General features: G+C 35.0%; 1 protein-coding gene across 2 annotated transcripts in view; it reads right to left on the reverse strand.

Moving 5' to 3' along the window:
* Window positions 1-19,330, reverse strand: part of robo3 (roundabout 3) — a 344,494-nt gene extending 325,164 nt beyond the window's left edge. The window contains exons 1-2 of one of the 2 annotated variants that reach the window (XM_067768105.1): window positions 18,479-18,509; window positions 17,663-18,366 (exon numbers count right to left, since the gene is read on the reverse strand). In XM_067768105.1, coding sequence (XP_067624206.1) covers window positions 17,663-17,798 — 136 coding nt within the window. In that variant the 5' untranslated portion in view covers window positions 17,799-18,366; window positions 18,479-18,509. Of the gene's footprint in view, window positions 1-17,662 lie in introns of both variants that reach the window. The other variant, XM_067768104.1, reaches the window with a different exon arrangement.
* Window positions 19,331-27,534: the final 8,204 nt, after the last annotated feature.

A 27,534-nucleotide genomic window follows, 5' to 3' on the forward strand; every position in this document is an offset into this window, starting at 1 on the left:
CGAATCCTGTTTCCTTACAGACGAGGCTCTGGCGACCCCAAGCTCCTCATGGAACTTGGGGGTGGGGAGGGAGGGAATGGCCTGAAGGTTTAACGTGGCCACATAAATCGTTCCCGAAATGGTTGGGCTATCACCTTAATGGTGCTGTGGTACCGGAGTGTACCGGATCTGTATCCGGCAAAAGACAATTACATCGATAACACTCCCCAAAGCCTTCGAGGAGCAACCTTATCGCTACAACAACAACAACAACAGGTATAAAGGAATCGAGATAGATATAGAATTCCATATATCAAAATCATCAGTATCGAAAAAAAATTTGATTGAGCCATGTCCGTCCGCCCGTCCGTCCGTCCGTTAACACGATAACTTGAGTAAATTTTGAGGTATCTTAATGAAATTTAGTGCGTAGGTTCTTGGGAACTCATCTCAGATCGCTATTTAAAATGAACGATATCGGACTATAACCACGCCCACTTTTTCGATATCGATAATTTCGAAAAACCTAAAAAGTGCGATAATTCATTACTAAAGATGGATAAAGCGACGAAGCTAGGTAGGTGAGTTGAACTTATGACGCAGAATAGCAAATTAGTAAAATTTGGGACAATGGGCGTGGTGCCGCGTACTTTTAAAAGAAGGTAATTTAAAAGTTTTGCAAGCTGTAATTTGGCCGTCGTTGAAGATATCAAGACTAAATTTGGCAGGAACGTTTCCCCTATTACTATATGTATGCTTAATAAAAATTAGCAAAATCGGAGATCGACCACACCCACTTTAAAAAAAAAAAAAAATTTTAAGTCAAATTTTAACAATAAATTTTATATCTTTACAGTATATAAGTAAATTTTGTCAAGATTTAACTCCAGAAATGATATGGTGCAACAAAATAAAAATAAAAGAAAATTTCAGAATGGGCGTGGCTCCGCCGTTTTTCATTTAATTTGTCTAGGATACTTTTAATACCATAACTCGAACAAAAATTTACCAATCCTTGCGAAATTTGGTAGGGGCTTAAATTCTAGGACGAAATTTTTTTTCTGTGAAAAAGGGCGAAATCAGTTGAAGCAGCGCCCAGATTTTATACACAGTCGACCGTCTCTCCTTCCTCTCGGCTGTTAACACGATAACTTAAGCAAAAATCGATATATCTTTACTAAACTCAGTTCACGTACTCATCTGAACTCACTTTGTATTGGTATAAAAATGGCCGAAATCCTATAACCGCACTGCGTTACGCGCTTTACGCAACAAAATGCACCCCTGAGTGCAAGTGGCATCGCCGTCAGCTGTTGCTGAAAAGCAATGCCAATTGCACTCAGCAGTGGCAATGGCATTCAGCGATATAGCGAAAAAATGAAATTAAGTTCGTGGCTGTGAAGAAAGAGTGTGGTCGTGCAAGAAAACAACGTGTGAAATTAAACGTAAAGACTATAACCTAAAAATAAGAATACATTTCTTTGAAAATTAGTTTAACTAAAGGTGAACAAACTATACATACTAAGAGTAAAGAAATACTACACAAATTAAATACAAAAACTAAATAAAGCAACTTAAATATAAATTCAAACAAATTTTGTACATTTATTGTTGGGTGAGTGTGTGTGGGCAGAACATTTTCATGGTGTCCAAAATGGACATCTTAAATGGCGACCGTGGGCCGAAGGCCTGCAAGTGCGGCGAGTGGCCATTCAAGCCTCCGAACAGGCACTAATTAAAGTGCAAAAATCAAAAAAATTAAATATTAACAAAATTACAACATATACACAAAAAATCAAAAAGAAAAACTTAAAATCTTAAAAAATTTAAATCGTAACTTAAAATTCAAAAATTTAATTAAAAATGAACTAAACAAATACAGTTTTTCCTAAAGAATTACAATTTAATTTACATAAAATTTAAAAATCTACAAAAAAAAAAAACCATAAAAATCAAAAAACAAAAAAAATACAAAACTTACAAAAACCCTACAAAAAAATATAAAAATGCAAAAATCTTACAAAAAAATTTAAAAACGAAAAACTACACAAAAAAAAATGTTCTTTAAAAACTATAAAAACACTTACAAAAATATATAAAACTCTCAAAAAAAAAATGCAAAAGTTACAAAAAATGCATACATACATATGACAATCATGGGTTGGGGCTGTACCAAAAACCCAATACGCAAAATAACGGAGCATCAGACCATATTTCAATTGTACAAAAACACGCCACGACAAGTATAACGGCGTAAATAACACCACAAAACTACAAGTATAACATGATACATAAAACAACAAGTATGCTAACCAACGACTTATAAAGCGGCAGAAGAAAACCAGCAGCAGAGGCAAACCCTAGGAGCAGCAGCTGAATTCGGTCAGCAATTCGGAAGCGGAGCAGCGTTAATAGCAGCAGCATAAAGCAGTATCATTCGGCAAAAATATGTATGTATGTATAACTTTTTGGAATTTGTAACTTTAAATTTTAAAATTTTGATGAACTACACCTATATCGAATTTATTAAACTTTTATAACTAAAATTTCGCATTTTCTACTTGCGACCATTCAAAATAATCATTTCAAATTGCATACATATTTCAGTAACTGCCATATTAATTACATACTAAAATTTACGACTTTTTTTACCTTTTATACATAAACTACAACAAATACATTAAATATTCTTGTGAATATGAATAATATATTACTAAATAGATAGAACATTTGAGGAGCTTCAAATCAAGCCCATAAGTGTACATACAAATATTTTTTTCGGAATTTTGACATAATCTTATTCTCATGCGAATATCTAATTTTGAGAATTGTGAGACTAGCCTACCTAAGATGGTCAGCAAACATTGTGTTTTTCACCAGATCAATACTTTTTGCAAATTTTTTCTAACTTCACAAAATTTTTTTTTGTCGATTGCATTTATCGTGTTTTGATATGAAGCCCCTGATATATAAATCAGAGGTGAAAAATTTAATTTTTGAGTAATCTTACATACTTAAGAAATATGGGATTTTTTTTGGACATAAACAAAATAAAACCGTAAACAAACATACATAATTTTTTTTGCGTAAACGGTGGTTCCGTAATTAACCAAAAAGATTTTTTTTTTGCGTAAACGGTGGTTCCGTACAAAACCAATGACATTTTTTTAATCCCGGTGCGTCCGAGGATATTCGTAATACAAATTTTGAAAAGATGCGGTGCGCCCGTATCTATAAAAATAAAACCATACAATTTTAATAAAAACGGTGCGTCCGTTATTACACAAACACATTGAAATCTTTTTAATAAAGCGGTGCGTCCGTTATCAACAGCCAAGTCCTTTTATCAAATTAAAATATTTTCCTTTAAAAGCAATTTAAATTAAATTACTTCAATATACATTCAATTTATTATTAAATATTCAGTCTTTCATTAAATTGCCGGATAATTCTTTCAATTTCACATCAACATTCAATTCAATTTCAATTTCTGTTAAATTTTCGTAAGCAATTTCTACAAATTCGACTCTAATTAGTTTAAATATTTCTTCTTTGCTTCCTACTACATATGTTCCTTAGAAATCAAAAAGTGGTTCCTAGAATTTCAGAACAAAACTCAGATTCCGACAATTCCGAAAATTCCAAAAATTCAGATTCCAATTCCAAAAATTTTAATTCCGAAAGTTCCGATTCCGAAAATCTCAATTTTAAAAGCCCAGTTTCCGAAGGCTCAACCACACATTCGCCCAATACAATCAAAAACCTTGTTGTTAGACTTTCTTTGTCCGGAGAATTTCACGGATTTGAGGAATTGCCCGAAACAAGTATTTCAAATCCTCCTAATTCCGATACAAATATGGCGACTCCTGAAGAAAAAAGAACGTTTATCGGCATATGTGCTGGTATTATGCGTGAAAACTATAGCGGTGAGCCCCTAGGTCTCGAATCTTTCATTACTAAAATTGAGTTAATCGAACAATTTGTCGACGAAAATTTAACTAGCATTTGTATTTCATATATTAAATCCAAACTCGATGGTAAAGCTCGAGAAGCGATACCAACTCAAGTACTTTCAGTTAACGATATAAAAATAGCACTACGTAACCGTATAAAACCCGACAACTCCAAAGTTGTGGCCGGAAAATTTGCAGCTTTGCAAGTTAATAATAATAATTACACCGATTTTGCAAAACGCGTTGAGGAATTGTCTGATGCTTTAGAGCGTTCGCTCATTATCGAAGGGATTACTCAGACCAAAGCCCGTGAAATGGCCATCGAGCAAACAGTTAACGTTTGCCGATTGAACGCAAGAACCAGTTTAGTAAAATCAATCCTTGCTTCAACCAATTTTTCTGATTCCAAGGACGTAGTAGCCAAACTGATTGTAGAGCAATCAAATGAAATAAAAGAACGTCAAGTTTTGGCATTTAGAGCGCGGAACAATAACAATTTTAGAAATTTTCAAAGTAATAACCGAGGTCGAAATTTCCAAAATCAAAATCGTAACTTTAACAATTATAGACAAAATAGACCATCCTTTAGTAACAGTAACTATGGCAACAACTTCAATCGCGGCAATCAAAGGCAAAATTTCCGTTCCAGCGGCGGAAATAGGAATCAGCCTAACAATAATAATAATAGCAACAATAGTCGTACTAGCAATAATAGCAGCTCTAACACATCCAATAATAGAGCTAGAAATGCAAGCGTTCGGGCTTTAAACAGGGAAGCCCCTCAGGAGCGAACACTGAGGGAGGACGAGACAAATTACTAACTGATTCAGCTCACAATTTTTCTTCAAAAAACGTTTATTGTCTTAACTTAAATTATTCCGATTTTATACAAATAAATATTACTGGCTCTAACAAATTTTGTACATTTCTAGTCGATACACAAGCCGACATTTCGTTAATCAAAATTTCCTCTCTTAATAAAAATTTGTCAATTAACAACAATGATACAATTAATATTACTGGAGTAACTACAGATACAGTTTCTACATTAGGTACTTTTACAACTAACTTACACTTTTCAAATTTTTATATCAAACATACGTTGCATGTGGTAGACAATGATTTCAACATTCCATCAGATGGAATACTTGGTAAGGATTTCCTAAAAACAAATAAATGCGATATCAGCTATGCAACAAATTGCATTTCCTTCTGGATAGGCAATGAAAAGATCGCACTTCCCATCCATCACGGAATGGAAAGCGATACATTTGTTATTCCACCTCGTTGCGAAGTTTATAGAATTTTCGCTTTAAAAAAAGACTCAGAACCACTTTTCGTGGATTCTCAAGAGATTTCCGACGGTGTTTTCACAGCGAAATGTATAGTTGATACTAGTAATCCGATCATTAAAGTAATAAACACCACAAATAGCGTAAAATACGTAAACAACCACAACATTCAAACCGAAAAACTTTCTAATTATCACGTTTATAAAATTAATAATCCAGTAAAGCAAGATAGTCGTATTAAAGAACTTAAAAGCATTTTAGAAAAACAAATACCTAATTATGCTGAAAACAAACTTATTAACTTATGTTTACAATATTCCGATATTTTTGCGCTAGACAATGATAAGATGACAATCAACAATTTTTATGAACAAAAACTAAGACTAAACGATACGACGCCAGTATACATTAAAAATTACCGCCTACCGTATTCTCAACGTGAAGAAATCAATAAACAAGTTAATAAATTATTGGAAAACGATCTGATTTAAAATAGTTGTTCAAATTATAATAGTCCCTTGATTTTGGTACCGAAAAAAGACCTAAATGGCCAAAAATCGTATAGAATGTGCGTTGACTTTAGGGCTGTAAATAAAAAGTTAATTGCCGATAAATTTCCTTTGGCACGTGTAGACGATATTTTAGATAACCTTGGCCGTGCGAAATTCTTTTCTACATTAGATCTTTTTTCGGGTTTTCACCAAATCCCACTTCACAAAGATTCAAGAGACATAACATCTTTTAGTACTGACCGCGGAGCTTTTCGATGGAAGGTTTTACCATTTGGTCTTAACGTAGCTCCAAATTCATTTTCAAGAATGATGTCAATTGCATTTTCTGGTATTTCACCCAACCAAGCCTTTATGTATGTAGACGATATAATAGTAATCGGATGTAGCGAAGCACATCATCTCAATAATCTAAAAAAAGTTTTCGAAACCTGTAGGAAGTTCAACTTGCGACTTAACCCAAAAAAGTGTAATTTTCTTAGACCTGAAGTAACTTTCTTAGGGCATAAATGCTCAGCAAATGGTTTGCTACCAGACGATTCAAAAATTGAAGCAATTAAAAGGTATCCTAAGCCACGCGATAAAGATGCTGTCCGAAGATTCGTGGCATTTGCAAATTATTATAGGAGATTTATCCCAAATTTCGCTTCTTTAGCAGCTCCACTGAATCGTTTGAGTAGAAAGAAGGTTGAATTTAATTGGGATACGGCATGTGAGTTAGCTTTCGAAAAACTAAGAAAAAGTCTGATTTCTCCAAAACTTTTACAATATCCAGATTTCACCAAAGAATTTTTAATTACGGTTGATGCTTCAAAATTAGGGTGTGGTGCGATACTGAGTCAAAATCATAACGGTAACGACTTGCCAATTTGTTTTGCTTCAAAATCCTTTAGCAAATCAGAACAAAATAAAGCAATAATAGAATTAGAACTTTTGGCAATATATTTTGCAATAAAGCAATTTCGTCCATATATTTATGGCACTCACTTCAAAGTTAAATCAGATCATCGTCCACTAGTTTATCTATTTAATATGAAAGATCCGTCGTCGAAACTTTCCAGAATACGTTTGGAACTGTCCGAATATAATTTTACCATAGAATATATTAAAGGAAAATCTAACGTAGGTGCAGACGCATTATCGCGAATTTCAATCCAAGAACTAAAAAATTCCAATAATCAAATTTTAGCGGTACAGACGAGGTCTATGACGAAACGTCACGAACAATTACAACAATCGGCTGAAGACGTAAACGAAGATAATGTCAAATTACAGGTATTCGACAAATTTTCATATAATTTTTCCAAGAAAATCCATAGGATAAAAAGCCAAATATGTCATGACAACGATAATGATAAAATCAATTTAAAAATATATGCGCATTTAAAACATAAAAAACTCGAGTTACTTAATATTGTGTGTACTAACAAAATAATGCAATTAGATGAATTACTTTTGAAGCTTGAAAAAGAAGCTGGTAAACACAACGTTAAGAAAGTAGAATGGCAAAAAGATGATCAAATATTTAAATATTTTTCTATTTCAAATTTTAAAAACACAGGAAATTCAATTTTAAAAAATTTAAAAATACTATTAATAGAACCTGTTGAAACAGTTACAGACAACGACAAGAAACTTAAATTAATGGAAATTTACCACAATGACCCGATATCAGGAGGTCACTGCGGAAATAAAAAGCTTTACGCAAAAATACGTACGAAATATTATTGGAAAGGTATGACCCGTGACATTGTCAAATACGTCAAAAATTGCAAAAAATGCCTTTTGAATAAAGTCAAGCCAAAAACCAAAGAAAATTTAGTGCTTACACCAACACCCTGCAAACCTTTCGATGTCGTAGTTGTAGATACAATAGGACCTTTGCCTGAGTCGAATAATGGGAATAGGTTCGCGGTTACCATTATGTGCGACTTTAGCAAATACCTTGTTACCATATCAGTCCCTGATAAGACAGCAAAAACAATTGCAACAGCCATTTTTGAAAGCTTCATCCTCATTTATGGCATAATGAAATCAATTGAAACCGATTTAGGAACCGAATATAAAAACGAAATTTTCTCTGAATTAACCAAACTCCTAAAAATCGAACATAATTTTTCTACAGCTTACCATCATGAAACCCTAGGTACAATTGAAAGAAATCATCGGGTGTTTAATGAATATTTACGAGCTTTTTTAAATGATAACTTCCCCGAATGGGACGTTTATTTGAAATATTTTACATTTTTGCATAATACAACTCCTAGTACAGTTTTTGATAATGGATTCACTCCATACGAATTAGTATTCGGTAGAAATGTTACCTTACCAAATGAAGTTCAAAAGGAACAAATCGATCCAATTTACAATGTTGAAAGTTATGCAAAAGAAGTAAAATATAGACTACAAAAAACGCATAAATTAGCAAAAGATTTAATTAATAAACATAAAATTAAAAATAAAGATCTTTATGATAAGAGGGCGCGTCCGTTAGCTATTAATATAAACGATAAGGTAGTAATACAAAAAGAACCTAGAAATAAGCATGAAAGCATTTACCAAGGACCATATATAGTCACAAAAATTGATGGAGTTAATGTTACGGTTTTTGATGAAGTAAATAAAAAGGAAAAAACCGTTCACAAAAACCGAATCAATAAGGTTAACTGAATTTTTTTCTCATATAAATTTACAAACTAGCTTGTAATTAATTTTAAATTATCAGTACTTTGTTATTAAAGCATGAAATATCAAATTAAAATTTATATTAATATTAATATACAAAAACAAAAAAAAAAAAAATTTTTTTTAATTTGCATGTAAATAAAATCAAAAATTAATATGCACGCACTATTTGTAATAAATATATATAATACATTAATTTAGTGCAATAGAAATTAGAAAACAAATTACATGTAAGTAATTAAATTAATATTAACTTAATTTCATATGTGAAAGGAAAAAAAAATTGTTCCGATTGAACGAATGAGAAAAAAGGGGAGGAACACCCTAATATCATACATTCATTCAACCAAAACAATTTGAAAGTCAGAGAACAAGAAGAATATGACAAATCTGATCAACTTGTCAGATTCTTCTTTTTCTAAGGAAGGGTGGTATAACCGCACTGCGTTACGCGCTTTACGCAACAAAATGCACCCCTGAGTGCAAGTGGCATCGCCGTCAGCTGTTGCTGAAAAGCAATGCCAATTGCACTCAGCAGTGGCAATGGCATTCAGCGATATAGCGAAAAAATGAAATTAAGTTCGTGGCTGTGAAGAAAGAGTGTGGTCGTGCAAGAAAACAACGTGTGAAATTAAACGTAAAGACTATAACCTAAAAATAAGAATACATTTCTTTGAAAATTAGTTTAACTAAAGGTGAACAAACTATACATACTAAGAGTAAAGAAATACTACACAAATTAAATACAAAAACTAAATAAAGCAACTTAAATATAAATTCAAACAAATTTTGTACATTTATTGTTGGGTGAGTGTGTGTGGGCAGAACATTTTCATGGTGTCCAAAATGGACATCTTAAAATCCGACTATGACGATGCCCACTTTTTCGATATCGAAAATTACGAAAAACTAAAAAAATGCCATAATTATATACCAAATATGAAGGGATGAAACATGGTAAATGTATTGGTCTATTGACGCAAAATATAACTTTGGAAAAAAACTTTGTAAAATGGGTGTGACACCTATCACAAGTAGAAGAAAATGAAAAAGTTCGGCAGGACGAAATCAAAAGCCCTTGAAATCTTGGCAGGAATACTGTTCGTGGTATAACATATATAAATAAATTAGCGGTACCCGACAAATGATGTTCTGGGTCACCCTCTTCCACCTTTTGGTCGATATCTCGAAAACGCCTTCTCATATACAACTACCACCACACCCTTTTAGAACCCTCATTAATACCTTTAATTTCATACCAATATCGTACAAACACATTATAGAGTCACCCGTGGTCCACCTTTATGGCGATATCGTGAAAAGGCGCCCACATATAGAACTAAGGCTCACCCCCTTTTAATATACTCACTCATTAACACATTTCATTTGATACACATGTCATACAAACACATTCCAGAGTTACCACAGGTTAATTTTCCTACATGGTGATTTCCCTTATTTTGTCTCCATAGCTCTCATCTGAGTATGTAATGTTCGGTTACACCCGAACTTAGCCTTCCTTACTTGTTCTAAGGTGCATATATGTACTGCTTTCTCCAGACTAGAAAAATAAGCGGTAAAGATGGGTTTGATGGTGAATGAGGACAAAACGAAGTACCTGCTGTCATCGAGCAAAGTGTCAGCGCATATCCGCCTTGGCAACCACGCTACTGTCGACAGCCATAATTTGGAAACAGTAAAAGACTTCGTTTATTTGGAAACCAGCATCTACACTAGCAACAACATTAGCTCTGAAATTCAGCGAAGAATCACTCTTGCCAATAAATGCTACTTTGGACTATGTAGGCAATTGAAAAGTAAAGTCCTCTCTCGGCAAACGAAAATTATACTCTACAAGTCACTTATCGTACCCGTCCTGATAGATGGTGCAGAAACATGGATCATGACAACATCACATGAAACGGCTCTGGGAGTATTCGAGAGAAAAGTTCTTCGAAAGATTTATCGACCTCTACGCGTTGGCGATGGCGAGTACCGAAGAAAAGCTAAGGATGAGCTGTATGAGCTATACGCAGACACCAACATAGTCCAGCAAATTAAAACGCAGCGGCTGCGCTGGCTAGGCCATGTTATGCGAATGAAATATGACGCTCCGGCGAAGAAAGTGTATCTATCCGAACCCGCCTATGGAAGCAGAGGGAGGGCGGCCCCCACTCCGTTGGAAGGAGCAGGTGGAAAACGATTTAAACTCCCTTCGTGTGACCAATTGGTGCGGGTTGGCGGAGAAAATAAGCAACTGGCGCGCCCGTTTAAACGGTTAAGCACCAATTAAGTAAGTAAGGTATATATATACATATGTAAGAAATATTCAATCAATTATGAAAAAAAAAAAATTTAATAACAATTTTCATTCAAGTTAAGGAACAAGTTTCAAAAACTAGAAATTCTTACTCAATAAAATAAAATTATCCTCAATTTTAAGAAAATTTATTTAAGAAGTGTTTTCCTCAATTTAAATGAGTTTTTTTTGTTTTTTGAGAATATGACCTTAACCTTAACTATAAGGTTCCTCATCACAAATTAGCGGTCACGAAGACCAAAGGTACGAAACTATTGGTTTGGAAATGTTACCTCACAACACTTAAAGCTTCAATCAGCAGCTGATTTGCGAATAAAAAAGTTAATCAGCCCAATTCTAAACGAAAATTCCGTGAGAGTAAAAATTCGTAGTGAGTTTTTTCACTTCTCCCTTTCCTCCTATTCTGAACAATGTTCGAAAAAGCGGTTATGGGAGAAGAGTAGGTATTATGAATGTGAGGGAGAGGGAGATTTCTCTGCCATTTCTTAGGAGTTTTTTCACTAGTTAAATTAAAGGGAATGCATCAAAATAGTTAGAGGAAATTGGTTATTTTAAGAAAGAATACTTATTTATACAAATTTGTACTAAAATATGTATTTACGTTCTACCACAATATTCTCACTGTTAATACAACAACAACCACAATATTCTTTATTTTAAGTCGAAAAGTATATCATAAGCAACGGAAGAGCTCTTCGCATATTTGATGCAGCCATCCAGAAATTGCGCAAGGATTTTTTAAGAAGGCTTAAATAGATCTTAGCATATGGTGAAAGGCGAACTCAACTCGACTTGGCCGCCAGAAAATTGCTTTGCAGAATGAATGCAGGCAACTCCGGCGGATTTGTGTTATCCCGCCGGTCTTCTTCTTATGCTCCTCTGTTGATGTTGCTGAGGCACCAATTCATTACTCATTTCAGTGAATACCACATGAAATGCAATAATGTGCATTGTTTATACCTTATTTCTTAATTTCAAACAAATTGGCAACAATAATTAAACTTTACAATTTTTTAAACAAAATAAGAAATGTGCAACGAAATTTCAATTGACAAAACAGCTGACTTCGAAAATTCGAAATTCCTATACCCCAATTATTCTTCTCCCTGGGAGAAAAGAATTGGAGGAATTTTCCGCGGGAATTAAAAAATCCGCGAGAACAAAATTCCGCGGGAATATTTAGAATTGGTCTGAATATAAAATAACTTGTAATAAGATTTAATGATTTCTACCTACCATCCAAAACTTTCCTTTTGATAGCAGCAATTTTTCACTCTTACATATTTTAGAACAACTTTTCCTACCAAAAATTTTTTTATGTTCTTATCTACATCACAACTTTATACTTTTTTAAAGAATATTTATGTAGTTCTTAACTCTAATGGTCTAGTTTGCTGCAGTTCGAACTTCGAAGGCATACATTTTGTTTACTCACGTTTGCGGGTTGTGCATATTGATTACAACAATTTCAGTTGGGAGCCAACGCTAAGGTAAGAAATCGATATTTTGCATAGAAAATTAGATTTTTGTGTAGTTTTTGTTAGTGTATGAGGCAAATTTTTCAACGAAACACTTTGCCAAAAAGTGTGCAATTTAGTGCTTTGGCTTGTAGATTGTTTTCTTTTCTTTCTCTTTTGTTTGGCATTTATTGTTTTTCACTTCTTGTAACCTAGTTCTAAGTTAACGGCGTCCTCTGAGGATTCTCTGCACACTTTTTGTTACAACTACTGTGAGGTGAGTTAGATGGATTTAAGGAAATTAAAATTGACATCTTTGCAATATAAGTTTTATGTAGGCTAAATAATGTAAAGAATATTAAATTTCAATGCTTTACCAATGAAAATATAGCAAGTTGAGTACTGCCATGTCTATATTTGATTTCACTGTAACTCATGCGGCTTTACTAAATAATGATGAGCCACAACTACACCCGCGGGGCTAGTTTGACACAGACCGATTCCCTATTGCTCAATTTTTTGTTAAACTTTTTCTTAGAACAATATATTACAAAATCTTGCAATGAAAAATAAATGTAAGACGCGGTAACCTCCGAATATTTTTTAGGCCGAGCTTCTCTTCCAATTTGCGTCGTGCTCCTTTTTATTTTTCCTACAATTCGTCGGGACAGGACAGCATCTGCAGGAGCGGCATCTGCAAGCATCCGAGAGCTTTTCGTGGCAGAAATACACTCAGAGTGCTTGCCAAACACTGGCGAGTGGCGACCAACTTAGATAAATTTTGTTCTAATTGAAAAAACTTGTTCCTAAAATTTTGATGTTGCTTTTCCCTGGGCGTGAATCCAGGATCAAGGTGGCCGCCAATAAAGACGATAGTGCACAGAAATCTTTAAACATAAGGGTGGTTCAACAATTGCTTTTGCTTTAATGGCTTTTTGATAAAGGTTGGTTTCGAGCTCAAAGCTAGAACAACAATTTTAATAATAGTTATGGATTCTTATTATACCCACCATTCTTTGCACACAGAGTATATTAACTTTGATTGGATAAAGGTTGGTTGTAAAGGTATAAAGGAATCGAGATAGATATAGACTTCCATATATCAAAATAATCAGGATCGAAAAAAAATTTGATTGAGACATGTCCGTCCGTCCGTCCGTCCGTCCGTCTGTCTGCCCGTTAACACAATAACTTGAGTAAATATTGAGATATCTTCACCAAATTTGGTACACAAGCTTATCTGGACTCAAAATAGATTGGTATTGAAAAAAAAAATTAAATGAGAGAAATCGGATGATAACCACGCCCACTTTTTATATGTATAACATTTTGGAAAACGCAAAAAACCTGATTATTTAGTAAATAATACAGCTAGAATACTGAAATTTGGCGTGTGGACTGATATTAAGACTCGTGATAAAAATTTGAAAAAAATTGTTAAAATGGGTGTGGCACAGCCCACTTGCGATAAAATCAATTTTACAAATATTATTAATCATAAATCAAAAATCGTTAAACCTCTCGCAACATAATTCGGCAGAGAGGTTGCCTTTACTATAAGGAATGCTTTGAAGAAAAATTAACGAAATCGGTTAAGGAGCACGCCCACTTTTATATAAAAGATGTTTAAAATGGTCATGGACGAATAAAATGCTTCTTAACACTGCCGAGGGGCGAATCCGCTTAAAAAAATTGTCTCCTAATTGAAAAACCTTGTTTCTAAAACTTTGGTGTAGCTATCCTCGGTGTGGTAGACGGAGCACGCTATTATCACACCACTGCGGCAGCCATTTTTAGCCCGTATCAAGAAGGTGGCGGCCACCGTGGTATGATGGTAGCGTGCTCCGCCTGCCACAACGTATGCCCTGGGTTAGCGCCCTCGGCAGTGTTTGGCAAGCGCTCCGAGTGTATTTCTGCCATGAAAAGCTGTCAGTGAAAACTCACCTGCTTTGCAGATGCCGTTCGGAGTCGGCATAAAACATGTAGGTCCCCTCCGGCCAAATTGTAGGGAAAATCAAGAGGAGCACGACACAAATTGGAAGAGAAGCTCGGCCTTAGATCTCTTCGGAGGTTATCACGCTTTACATTTATTTTTTATACATTCAAGGCGGTTAGCATATCTCGCACCGGGAACAAAATTGGAATTTATCCATGGAAACTCAAAAAATTCAATCTTCATGTAACCACATAGGCTGCCGGAAATATCGATTTGTAGCAAGCAACTGTTTGTAAAACTCAGATGATGGTTAAGGAAAATGTTGGTACGTTAAGAGTTGTATTTCTATGCTTATAAAAATTACGTTTTGGCCGCTTTGGCTACTTAGCCAAAAGTTTTGTTTTTTTCTTTGTAAAAGTGGCCAAAGTCCGCGTTAAACTGAAACAAATGTAGACAACGTTCAGGACGATTTGTTTGTTTTTCATTGAAAACACCAGAAATCGCAAGAAATGTCGACCTGGTAGCATATCGATAGCTAACCATGTTTATTTCATTCTGCCGTCTGTAGATCTGTATGTTCTTTCTTCCTATACGATTTAATGTGCCGATTCTTCTACGACAGCCCTAAGCCGTTCCCAATAGGGCCCAAAAAAAATTATATTTCGGGCGTCGGTTTTACCAATTGAAGCGGTGATACTGGAATAAACCGTTTATTTGATTTATAGGGACCGCCTTAATAAAGATATAAACTTTAAGATGACCTACTGAATATCCATTTATCACCACTTCTTGTAAGGTAAGTTTTAAGAAAAATTTAATATAGGAAGTACAGAAATTTTTGCTTGCCTCATTGATCACGTATGAAACATTAAACACAATCATTTTACGTGTTCATTGCTGCCATTTTACGCAATTTTATTAGCATTAGAATAAAACATAAGATAAAAGCAAAATCCAAATAAGGATGTAAGTACTAATGTAAATTATATTGTACAGATCGTTTATGAGCCTACAGTCTCACGTAGTTCTTTGCCCATAACCTGAGCTGAAAGGAAAATACAAATACAATAAAATAAGACTTTTTATATATATTTTGAATACGCATTCGACAGTTGACAGTCCTTTTGGAGTTGCCTCAAGTTATCGTGATTTTCCCTAAACAATATAACTGTATCATATTTAAACACCAGAAGAAAATTTCGGTTAGAAAAAAATTGCCTCATCGTTGAACATTTCCACGCATGAAAATTAGGTAAAAGTTTAAGCCCAAAATCTTACTTTTTTGGACTGCATATATCACCAAGCCCAAAATTAAAAATTCAAACGCGAGCTTTCTTAAAAACTAGTTCACAAAACCGAGGGGGTATTGGTCCCTTACCTAGCGCCTCCTCAGGCGGTGGATAAAGGTATGCTTGCCAAGAGACAGGTGGCACTGAGGAAATTAAGTGCTCAGTGCAACCAAAATGAGCTACCCAGTAGACAAATGAGGATGTGCGGCTCAAAAGGCACACATTCCAAAGTTTCGGTGGAAGGTCGATATAGTATGCCGCCTTGAAATACGCCATCAAGCTTCCGCAGGATTGCATACACGATTGTAAATGTTTGCTATGGACTAGCGATGACGCTTGGCTACTTTCTTAATAGGCAGGGGTGACAGTTGGTCTGGTAGGTTAATATCTTTACCATCCCCGTCTCGTTAAATCATGAGCAGTTCATCAAATACGTTCGAAGCATGTCGCCATTAAGCTCGTGGTGCAATAGAATTTGAGAAGAATCATGACTAACGCTGTTTATAGCTCTTTACACAGACTCTCAATAGGACCTGATTTAATCCACGCTTGGCCTCCCTGCCTTTACATATATAACCACGTGATTTACGACGTAGATAGCGATTTGAAGCGGATATTCAGAGCTTATGAGAACCAAATTACAAATTTAAATAAAAATATAGCAATTGAGGAAGAAAAAGGCAATGAAGCGGTGTTTAAGAAGAGTACCAAAACGTAGAGATCGCTAATTTTATAACCACCGCCAAAGTAGCCATGCCGGTAATGGCCACGCAAGGTGCCACATCGGCCGAAAAGATACCGGTGGCGAAAACACAGCGGCGTGAAATATCCAGCCAGTAACACTCGCTGCTACAAACAATGCCTGTTTGTTCTCCCGGTGTAGTAACACAGCGCGCCGCTGCTAGGAGGCCTCGAAGAGAAGAGCCAGGATGAGCTGCTGGAGTACGCGGTATCAGTGCTACGCAAGATGGGCCCTCAAGCAAAAGACCATAACCACGGACATAAGGACCTACATAGATCTTCTCGAGGAAGCGTTAAACTGCATGGGATCGTTGTTAAGTGTCGAAGAGATAAAGAAGAGTAGCGAATCGGGCCAAAAAAACAAGAGAGAACGAACGAGATAAGATTCCCATGCAGAAAATTCAGACGTCAAGTAGAAAAGAAACGAGCGTTCTTGAATGAAAGAATTTAAGATAAATTTGCCAGAGACCACAAAATATTTACATTTATTAGCAAAAAATGGTTATCAAAATTAAATTTTAAAAAGCAAGGCGGTTCGTTCCAATGGTTATTACCTGCCCATGACTTAAGGCAAAATCTTGTTGTATATAAGTCAAGAGTTTGGTCGGATGTATTACGGCTAGCTGTCATACAAAAATGGAAAGCTCTTTAGCAAAGTGTTTTTATGCAAGTGCTGTCAAGTTCCAATATTATCTCAAGGCGAAAAATAGACTCTCTAGCCAGAAGTTACTGGATATATATCCAGCAAAGGACCACCAACATCGACTACACTCCCCAAAACCTTCGGGGAGTCCTTAGTTTCCACACAAAACTTATACGGCTTTGTAAAATAAAGTTGAGCAACACCATCAACTCAGTCGAAATAGAGAATGACCATCTGAACTCTTCGAAACCATTGAAGACAGAGTGCGATTTCTTTAATTTTTAACGATCTAAGTACAATACGTATTTGTGACGGTGAGTTCCGAAGGAGATTTAATGATGTGCTGTACGAGCTTTATAATATTTTTTTTTTGGAACCCGCCTATGTAAGCAAATGAAGAGCGCGGTCTCCACTTCTGCTAGAAGGACCACGAGAAAAACGATCTAAATTCACTTGGTGCGGCTAATTGGCGCCAGCTAGTCCAACTTAGAAGGGACTGACGCAAGTTTTTGGACGGCCATAAATGTTTAAATGTTTAATTTTCAATTAAGTAATTAAGTAAGTATTTCTGGTTATATTTGTCGGCATTCGCGACTATGTCATTATATTCTTTTTGAATTTCCTTGGATTTAATCATCTGTTCATCTTCTATATTCGTAAAATGTAATAAATTAGTACTTTTTTCTTTGCCAAATTTTTACATTTCACTATAATAATAAAATCTGAAAAAATTAAACAAATTGGCTAACATTATAGCGTTTTTGATCCTGCCAAAGATCTCTCTAGATAATAATGTATTTTGAATTATAATCTATGTTCTCCCAAGTACGGATTTTTTTTTTTTCTTTTTTTGCTTACCTTGCACATACGACCATTTGAGCAAAAAAAATATGAGGACGAATCTTAGATCCATATGTTGACTGGCATTAGTTCGTCGTCTGGTGATATATTTGCCGCTACTTATGATGTGACAGAAGAATCCAGGCAATAGCATTTTCAGAATATTATATATTTTATTGTTTTAAATTATTGTTACATGTAATTTCTATGATTAGTTCGTTGTTTTTCTTAAGCGACATTTTTATTTATTTATTTTTTTTTTTTGTTTTTTTTTTTTTTTTTATTGTAACCGTGTAATGTTTAAATTGTAATGTATTTTCGAATTACGGCTTAAGTAGTACTGGGTTTTTTTTTCATTATAATATACTTACATTTTTTTTTTAATTTTAAAAAGAAGTGCCTTCAAGAAAAATAATTATAGTTAACTCCGATTTTTTGTTTAACTGGCATTTGTCATATATTTAGTTATATACGAATTCTTTGAATTAATATATTTTTTTTGTTCCTTTTTTAAATTTTTTACGATGATTTTTTAAAGTTCATTTATTTCATTGTTATAAGATAAAATTTTTCCACCTTCAGCATTACTTCCAATTGTAGGTCTTCTTCGATATTTTTATTTAAAATTTCGTGTAGAAACAACTCACTTAAAAACAAGTTTCTCTTTCATATGAACAATGCGATTTTAAGAAAGCAGTAGGCTATTTTTAGGCGCTAAATTTCTGTTTAAAATGGATTAAACAAACTTTAAGTTTTTAAAGATTTTATTCTGTTTAAAGAATCAATCTAACAAACAATGGAGTACAGATTATACAAATCACATTTTGGTAGTACCTGCAGTACTTCCTCTAATATATATAGCCTATATTTAGGCGCTGAATTTTTCTTATACCATATGACACCTTAACCAAACAAAAAACAAAATTTTATTGTATATACAACATTTTAGAAGTACAAATTTGTGTTCCACTTAATACACATTTCAATTCAATTAACCCACTCACACAATCAAAAAGCTTGATTGCCGCTTTAGCGTTGACAAGAATCAATTAATTTAGCACTTAACCCAAAAACGGATTTGATTAACAAGACAAGCAGTAATACAAACCAGCCTTGCTATACTACCCTACACCTACAACTTTTGCTTAGCCTACGCTAGGCTGACAAATCAACGCAATGAACGAATGTTTCATGAACGAATGCCTTCAATGTTCAGCCAACGTTGACAAGATTACGCCGGAACGACAAACTTTGTTTAACGCGATTACGACTTAAGCATATCACGGCGCGCTTATGAAGGTAGACGGCAAGCGAACGTTTAAACGCGACATACTGTTGTTATTTATGACGTTTCAAGATTTTAGTTGGCTTAAGCGCCTAAAGATAGGCAACAGTAAAGTGATTATGCAGTTATAGGCAAACGTTTTAATATTGTATTGCTTTGAGCTAAATTTAAAACGTTTGGGATTTGATATATTTACATTTTCATGTTATCTAAGTTTCCTTATGCACTTGGGTACTTTTAATTTTTGTTTCCATTTTCACCACTTTAATGCTATATTCACATTCTCTATTAGGTACACTAAAGCCGATTCAAATAATTTTTTTTTTCATTTACTACCGTCATTTTTTTCATTTAGTAGTTTGCGTGAAAAAAATTTGCAATCCATTCCATACGAATTTCAACACCCGTAATAACATCCTCTTCGCACGATAACTAAAGCTCAACTGAATTTGGTATGCTGGCACAGGAAGTACACAGTTGCCGGAGCGTATACAGTTTTTTTCAACAGGAAGTTTGAAGTAATTCGTATAATCACACACACCCAAATACTTGCACACTCTCTACAAAATACCTATGAGGAGTGGTGAATTATACTCACATTGCAATTATGTGTCGCTCGTTTACATTAACTCGTTACTATTCGTCATATACGAATTGTTTTATATTATTCGTACCATGTGCAAAAATATTCGGTGTTATTCTTGTACTCCGAAAGAGCGCGCGAATTCCTGTAGGCGCAGAGTAACGGAACTCTCAATTCGGAAATAAATTCCAGGTGTAAAATGGAATTTGAGCTACAAGCGGGAGTCGTATTTTGTGTGATAATATGCAGAGTAGCAAAGAGAGAGTAAAATAATTTATAGATGCGTTGAAGAGTTGAAGTACTGAGCAGATAGGTAATGGTGTTTAAGTTGTTGTTGTTTTTTTTTTTTTGCAAAATCAGCTGATTTGATGAGTGCTCTTGAATGGATACAAAATAATTTTGTTTTGATAGACTGTTGCGGCTTTGAATCTTTTGTATTTAGGCTAAGATAAAAGGTATGCTTTAAGGAAAAGTACCTACTCAACAAAAATTTAAAAAGTTTATGAAGTGGAGAGCGTCAAAACGCAGAGAAGGTGGCGAAATGCCTTCCATAGATACCACAGAAATAGTGTGGAATATGTGCTGTAGAAAAACTTTTCCCTGCTTAGTGAACATATGTAACGAGTTGTAAATAGTGACTTAATTTTAAATAGTTCAACATCTGTCTGGCCGGACAGGAAAACTACTGAACATCGTGGCGCACAGTATTCGAAATTTGGGCTAGCTCCTCATAATGTGGACTTTCACAATTGCTTCAAAATATAATACGGATGATTCTCAGATTTCCCATATCAACATATCATGCCAACTACTAAAGAGCGGAAACATGATTGGGCAGACGAAATTAGAAAACTCCGTATTTTATCTTATGACGCAACAGCCCCTACGCTCAGAATGTCACGGATTTTTGATGTGTCCATAGTGGACAGAACTTTTTGGTTGATGAATGGATATAAAATTGATTTTGAAAACGGAAGCTGGCATCTATGGACTGAAATTCAGGAAACCGATATACATGTAAAGTTGTCCCTTTACTTTTCAGGCAGAAATCTATGCAATAGAATTTTATGGCAGAAAGCGTCTATGAAGAGACTTATCTTCGAGGAGTATCCGCATTGTGTGTGAGAGCAAGACAATGTTATGTGCCTTGCAGTCATACACAGTTACTTTTAAGTTAATGGATGAATGCCTATGAGTGAGGGGCATCATGGACATGAAAGCAATGAACATGCATACTACCTAGCCAAACAGGGTGCTATAGAAGTATTCTATGGTCCAGAGCCCTACAAGGGACTCAAGAAACCACCAACTAGAAAATCATGAAATAAAGCAGTTCAGACAACATTGGATTGAATGTTCAGGGCGAAGACAAGCGAGAGTATCAGCCGAACTCATAAGCCTAAGCAGAGAAGACCTATGAATTCTCACTGCGTCAAATGCGGGACGCTGTAGCCTACGATATCAACATAGAGCTAAATCTATCTGTAACACAAATCTGTTACTTTTGTGAGCTGGAGGATTAAACGCAGGTTCACATTCTCTGCGATCGCGTCGCTCTGGAAAGGCAGAGATTCTGCCAACTAGACGGTGTGACTCCTAATCCCTTAGTGATCTGGATTAAATTTACTGAAAGGTTACTTAAATAAATTAAAAGCCTCCATATATAGCTACAGGTTAAGTACAACAGATCTTAATAAAGGTCGCAGTGTATCGAAGCCTAGAATAATGATAATAATAAATCTATCTAGTTCGAAAACGGCCTATCTCTCAACATATTTATTATTAAATCGGGCGTTTTTGAAATAAACCCTAAGATAGGATAATAGGCCACTTTTCAAAACTTTTCTTCGATTGAATGTTTTCGAAACTTCAGCCAAGATAGGTGGATATTCCATTCAGAAGTCGCTGTGCCGTAGGGCCAAATACAAACATTGCTTATCGATAGTTATAAAATTCCGGCGGTATTTTCACCAGAATTTCGTCTTACCAGCTTTGTGTATAAAAAAATTGCGAGAACTCCAAATAAAAAGTTCGAATTTTCGTAAAATTTGCTCCAATTTTCGAAATTTTTGAAAAAGTGTTTCAGGTTGGTTTGCATAATTTCTTAAAAAAGGGTCACATAGTTTGAATATTTTTTCCAGCCATATATGTAATACTCCTTTATTGCTAATAGAAAATGCTCGCAATATGTTTAGAATTAGAAATCAGAACAGGACAGTCTATAAAATTTTTGAGATTGTAGCAGCATAAGTGTGAAAAAAAAAAATTTAAATTTAGGTACATTGGGTTATTGAATACAAAAACAAAAACGTTTAAACAGCAATATATCGGCACTCTGATGTTTTTGAATGTACCTAGCCTTTTGTAGACATATAGGAGTATTACATACATGTTTCCAGCAGTAAAATTGAAATTTAAATTGTGACCAAAATTACTCATTTCGAATTTATATAAATAAGTTTACCGAAATTCAATATGGAGCCCTATTGTATCGAACAGTAAAAGTAAACGTATTGTTTCAAAGTCATCACAATTTCCAGAGCATACTTTAAGTATTTTCCCCACATAAATTCTTTTACAAATAATGCCCGAATTAATAAATTGTACTTAAATTCATCCATCTTCATCAACATCATTGTCATCATCAACAGTTTATGCTCCCCCAACTTAAATAAATTTTGCGCATACAAACATTTTCCTTTCGTTCATAAATACTTACATACCTCACACACATACACATACATACAACTATATCGCAACTCCATTTACAACTGCACTTACTTAAGCGAAATTAACGAATTCAAGTGGCTTTCCCAAATACTTGCTTGCAATATTTATTTACTCGAGCACACAGAGTCAGAGCCAAGACAGACGAGAAACAGTGGGTGAACATTACACTTAAAAAAATAAATATGTATGTAGTAATTTTTTGTTTGGTTATCCCTGTGTACCGGCAAAAATGGTGAGTCGACGCAGTGACGGTAAGATGCAGAGTTTTGGTAGATATTGAGAGCGCGAGTATTTATAAGGGAGATGAAAGCAAGTAGTTGATACACCGTGAGGCTATAAACAATTTTCCTTGGATATACAATATATAGCGAGTAACGAATAAACGATACAGTATCTAATTAAAGTTTTGGACCTCATTTCTGCGTTCGTATTGTACGTGGTTTACTGTTTAGACAGTTTGGGAGGTTTCGCAATAAAAGTCTGCACTCTTCTCGAGGAAATGAAATGCGATATGTGAATGGAGATTGGCCGAAATATAAGACTTGACGAGGCAGGTAGGTGGATGGCGAAAAGAAAAGGGTATGGAAAAGAAAAACGTCATAAATGAAAGAAAAGGTAGATAAAGGAAATGGGCACATAGAAGAGAAGAAAATGAGAAATGAGAGTGAGAAAAAAGGATGAAGTTTAGAAAGACAAATAGAAAGGGAGTGGAACGGGAATGAAAAGGAAAGAAAGTGATGAGATTGAGGGGGTAAAATGAAAAGAGAGGAGAAAGAATATTGATAAGAGGATATGTAATGAAGAAACTGTGGAAAAGAACTGGGCAGGCAAACGGGCATAGAAAAATTCGACTGGAGCAACATGAAAAGGAGGTCGGAAAGCTAAAGGCATTGGGAAAAAGATGTAGAGAGTAGAAATCAAAATGTAGAAAGAGAAGAAAAAGGTATAAAATATTGGAGATGAGTGGATAATGAGGTTGGAAGTGAAGGACTATATAAAAGGGAAAATAAAGTGAAACGGATAGGAGAAAGACTGGGAGAGTTGAAAAAAAAAGCAGAGAGGAAGTAGGAGAAAACGAATATAGAGAATAGGGTGGAAAGCAGTAATAAAAGGGTATAGGAGTAAAGTAAAACAAAAAAAACTTAAAAAGATACATTATACGAAAAAGGCATAGAGATCGGCAGAAAAAACAATGCTTCGAACTAATAATAACTTAGCACGATATACCTTTGAAGACTGGACGAGCTTCTGCATGACTTTGTGTCGTGGCGCTTTTAAACTTTTCATAACTTTTTCTCTGACAAATTTTATACTTTGCTTTGTGGGATAATGTCCACGTTTCTCGCTTCCATCCCGGCATGAAACCTCGCCGTTTGAAAAACTTTCTGGTTCAAATCACGTGAGACTATCTATCATCATCGGCATGAGAAAGTGAATACTTAACGTGAAAAATCCCACACATCGGAGGAAGTGATTTCTAACTGAAAAAGATGACCTACCGCTCCACCCACATATGCTACCCATATACATGAACTTAAACCTAGGTAAAACTCTCCGCATTGACCTTTTAATAATTAAGATTGAAATAACAGAACGTTGAGTTGTTATTTTTGGCCTCATCCCACATAATCTAAAAAGATGCCCTTAAACCTTGAGAAAAATACTAAAGATTGCGCCAAAAAATTATCACCCATAAAATTCAAAACACGGGGTATAGTTGCAGGCCTGTTGTGTTTTCAACCAGTATTTTTCCTTATTTCAATTGCGGTTTATTTAATGTCTTCATGTTTGTTAGCAAAAATAGGAACAGCTCTTGCACCTCCTCTATTAAAGGTTTTATTATATTTTCTTAGGCTTGGAAAACTTTTGAACATCACTGTTTCCAAAAAAATGTTTTGCTTTTGAACAATGCTAAGCGTCCTTCCATTAGCCACCGCTCTGCAGAGTTGTGCGGATTTACTTCCTGAAGGTTCGAAAGCTCATATTTGTTTGTGTTACATCTAGTTTTTTCTTTTTTTTTTTATAAAAGCTCAGCCAGATAAATTTTGAACCCTTGGACTATATTGGAAAAAGCTTCATACCTTTCTGCATTCCTTTGCTATGTTTGGATGCTTTTAGTTCCTGTGGCTTCAAACATCTTCCTTTCTCTGGTTCGTTAGGATGTCCGCCTGTCGCTAAAAGGATTTCGGAAGAAATTGTTTGTGTGTTTTTTAAATAAGCTTATCGCCTACATTTCCAAAGTAAAATATTTAACCTGAACGCCTTGAAAAGACGAACAAAATTCGACTTCATATCCATAACAAAGCTTTCGAAAAAATAGACACATTATTTGGGCTCTGAAACTCATACTACTTCAAATTTCTGGAAGCTATTTCCAATCGTACTTTTAATTTTCTAAATTAAGCATATTTAAAAGAAAATATTAGTTAAAATAAAGATGACAATTTTTCAAACGCACTCCTTAACAGGTTAGGTTGAACTGAACAAAAGTTTCACCAGCGGCCAAAATCCCTATCAAAAAAACAAGACAATAGAAGCTTTCCAGGACCTGTTCCACTTTGCTGCTTCTAGACCTGATAGCTGTATCATTCTTAATAGCTGGAGTCTTAGCCTGGCAAGTGCAGCATACCAGCGTAGAACATGCTCGATCGTTCAGCTATGCGCCTGCAATTCCTACGGAATGCATTGTTCAGTGAAAATACCCATCAAGAGCCTATAGTTCCATCTTGTAAGTGATAAGCGTAAATTCGTTATACTAAGACCCATGGTCTTCGACATTTTGTAGCACTGCGTATGGTTCTTCGACCTGTCAGTTGCAAACAACTCTTGCTTTCTTTTTACCTTTGCCAATCAGATTGGGATATCTACGGTAAAAACTTCGTCGGAATAGTATGAAATATTAAAGTGGTATCATGAAGGTATTTTTTGGAACACCTTAGAAATTTAAGAAACATCGGTTCAGTATCTGCTCACAAAATTTTTCATTTATAAGAGCTTGAATAAAATCCACTTTGGTTTTGTTATTGAGTGATTTAGTTTTCTCTGATTTCTTTAGGAACCAAATCTTAGCTTTAAGCTAGGAATGAATATTCGCTATTTTTTTTTTTTTGTCACAAATAGTTATCAAATATTCATGGGTAAAAAATATAAATATAGCGCATTTTTTAGTGCGTTAAGACTCAAAAATAAGCATTCACTTTCGCCTTATGCATTTTATGTTTTATACAGTAGTATATTTTTCAAATATAATCTAAAGACCAAGAGATATTTTTAATTCGTCCTTGCGTTTCACTCACTGCTAGCACTTCCGCAGCGATTCACCTTCCCTTATTGATGTCTTAAAGCTTTTACATTCAACAACATAGCGTGCTGTTATTTATCATTTGTTCAGCGAGTAGCTGCGATTATTATTGCTTGATTCATATGCCAACTCATTGCAAAAGATTACTACAAGCCAGGTGATTTTACGTGAGTTGGTTGGCCATTGGCCGACTTTCTGGAATTGTAAAGTTCTGCTTCTGCTTGATTTTCATACTAACACACTCACTAACACTTGAGCTTAATACGCGCATGTGGAGACCAGTGCTTGTGAAGAGCGGAAGAGAGTGTACGTTTTTTACACTCAGTTGAGCAGAGCTCACAGAGTATATTAACTTTGATTGGATAACGGTTGGTTGTACAGGTATAAAGGAATCGAGATAGATATAGACTTCCATATATCAAAATCATCAGGATCGAAAAAAATTTGATTGAGCCATGTCCGTCCGTCCGTCCGTCTGCCCGTTAACACGATAACTTGAGTAAATTTTGAGGTATCTTGATGAAATTTGGTACGTAGGTTCCTGAGCACTCATCTCAGATCGCTATTTAAAATGAACAATATCGGACTATAACCACGCCCACTTTTTCGATATCGAAAATTTCGAAAAACCGAAAAAGTGCGATAATTCATTACCAAAGACGAATAAAGCGAAGAAACTTGGTAGGTGAGTTGAACTTATGGCGCAGAATAGAAAATTAGTAAAATTTTGGACAATGGGCGTCGCACCGCCCACTTTTAAAAGAAGGTAATTTAAAATTTGGCAAGCTGTAATTTGGCAGTCGTTGAATATAACATGATGAAATTGGCAGGAACGTTACTTCTATTACAATATATGTGTGCTTAATAAAAATTAGCAAAATCGGAGAACGACCACGCTCACTTTTAAAAAAAACTTTTTTTTAAAGTCAAATTTTAACAAAAAATTTAATATATTTACAGTATATAAGTAAATTATGTCAACACTCAACTCCAGTAATGATATGGTGAAACAAAATGCAAAAATAAAAGAAAATTTCAAAATGGGCGTGGCTCCGCCTTTTTTCATTTAATTTCTCTACGATACTTTTAATGCCATAAGTCGAACAAAAATGTACCAATCCTTGTGAAATTTGATAGGGGCTTAGATTCTGGGACGATAACTTATTTCTGTGAAAAAGGACGAAACCGGTTGAAGCCACGCCCAGTTTTTATACACAGTTGACTGTCTGTCCTTCCGCTGGGCCGTTAACACGATAACTTGAGAAAAAATCGATATATCTTTACTAAACTCAGTTCACGTACTTATCTGAACTCACTTTGTATTGGTATAAAAAATGGCTGAAATCCGACTATGACCACGCCCACTTTTTCGATATCGAAAATTACGAAAAACGAAAAAGTGCCATAATTAACTTTGATTAACCAAATACGAAAAAAGGGATGAAACATGGTAATTGGACTGGTTTATTGACGCAAAATATAACTTTAGAAAAAACTTTGTAAATTGGGTGTGACACCTACCACATTAAGTAGAAGGGAATGAAAAAGTTCTGCAGGGCGAAATAAAAAACCCTTGAAATCTTGGCAGGAATACTGTTCGTGGTATTATATACATAAATAAATTAGCGGTATCCAACAAATGATGTTCTGGGTCACCCTGGTCCACATTTTGGTCGATATCTGGAAAACGCATCCACTCCCTTTTAAAAGCTTCATTAATACCTTTAATTTGATACCCATATCGTACAAACACATTCTAGAGTCACCCCTGGTCCACCTTTATGGAGATATCTCGAAAAGGCGTCCACCTATAGAACTAAGCCCCACGCCCTTTCAAAATACTCATTAGCACCTTTCGTTTGATACCCATATCGTACAAACATATTCTAGAGTCACCCCTGGTCCACCTTTATGGCGATATTTCGAAAAGGCGACCACCTATAGGACTAAGGTCCACTCCCTTTTAAAATACTCATTAATACCTTTCGTTT

The sequence above is a fragment of the Eurosta solidaginis genome, chromosome 2 (genome assembly GCF_040869045.1).
Source record: "Eurosta solidaginis isolate ZX-2024a chromosome 2, ASM4086904v1, whole genome shotgun sequence".
NCBI classification, from domain to species: domain Eukaryota; kingdom Metazoa; phylum Arthropoda; class Insecta; order Diptera; family Tephritidae; genus Eurosta; species Eurosta solidaginis.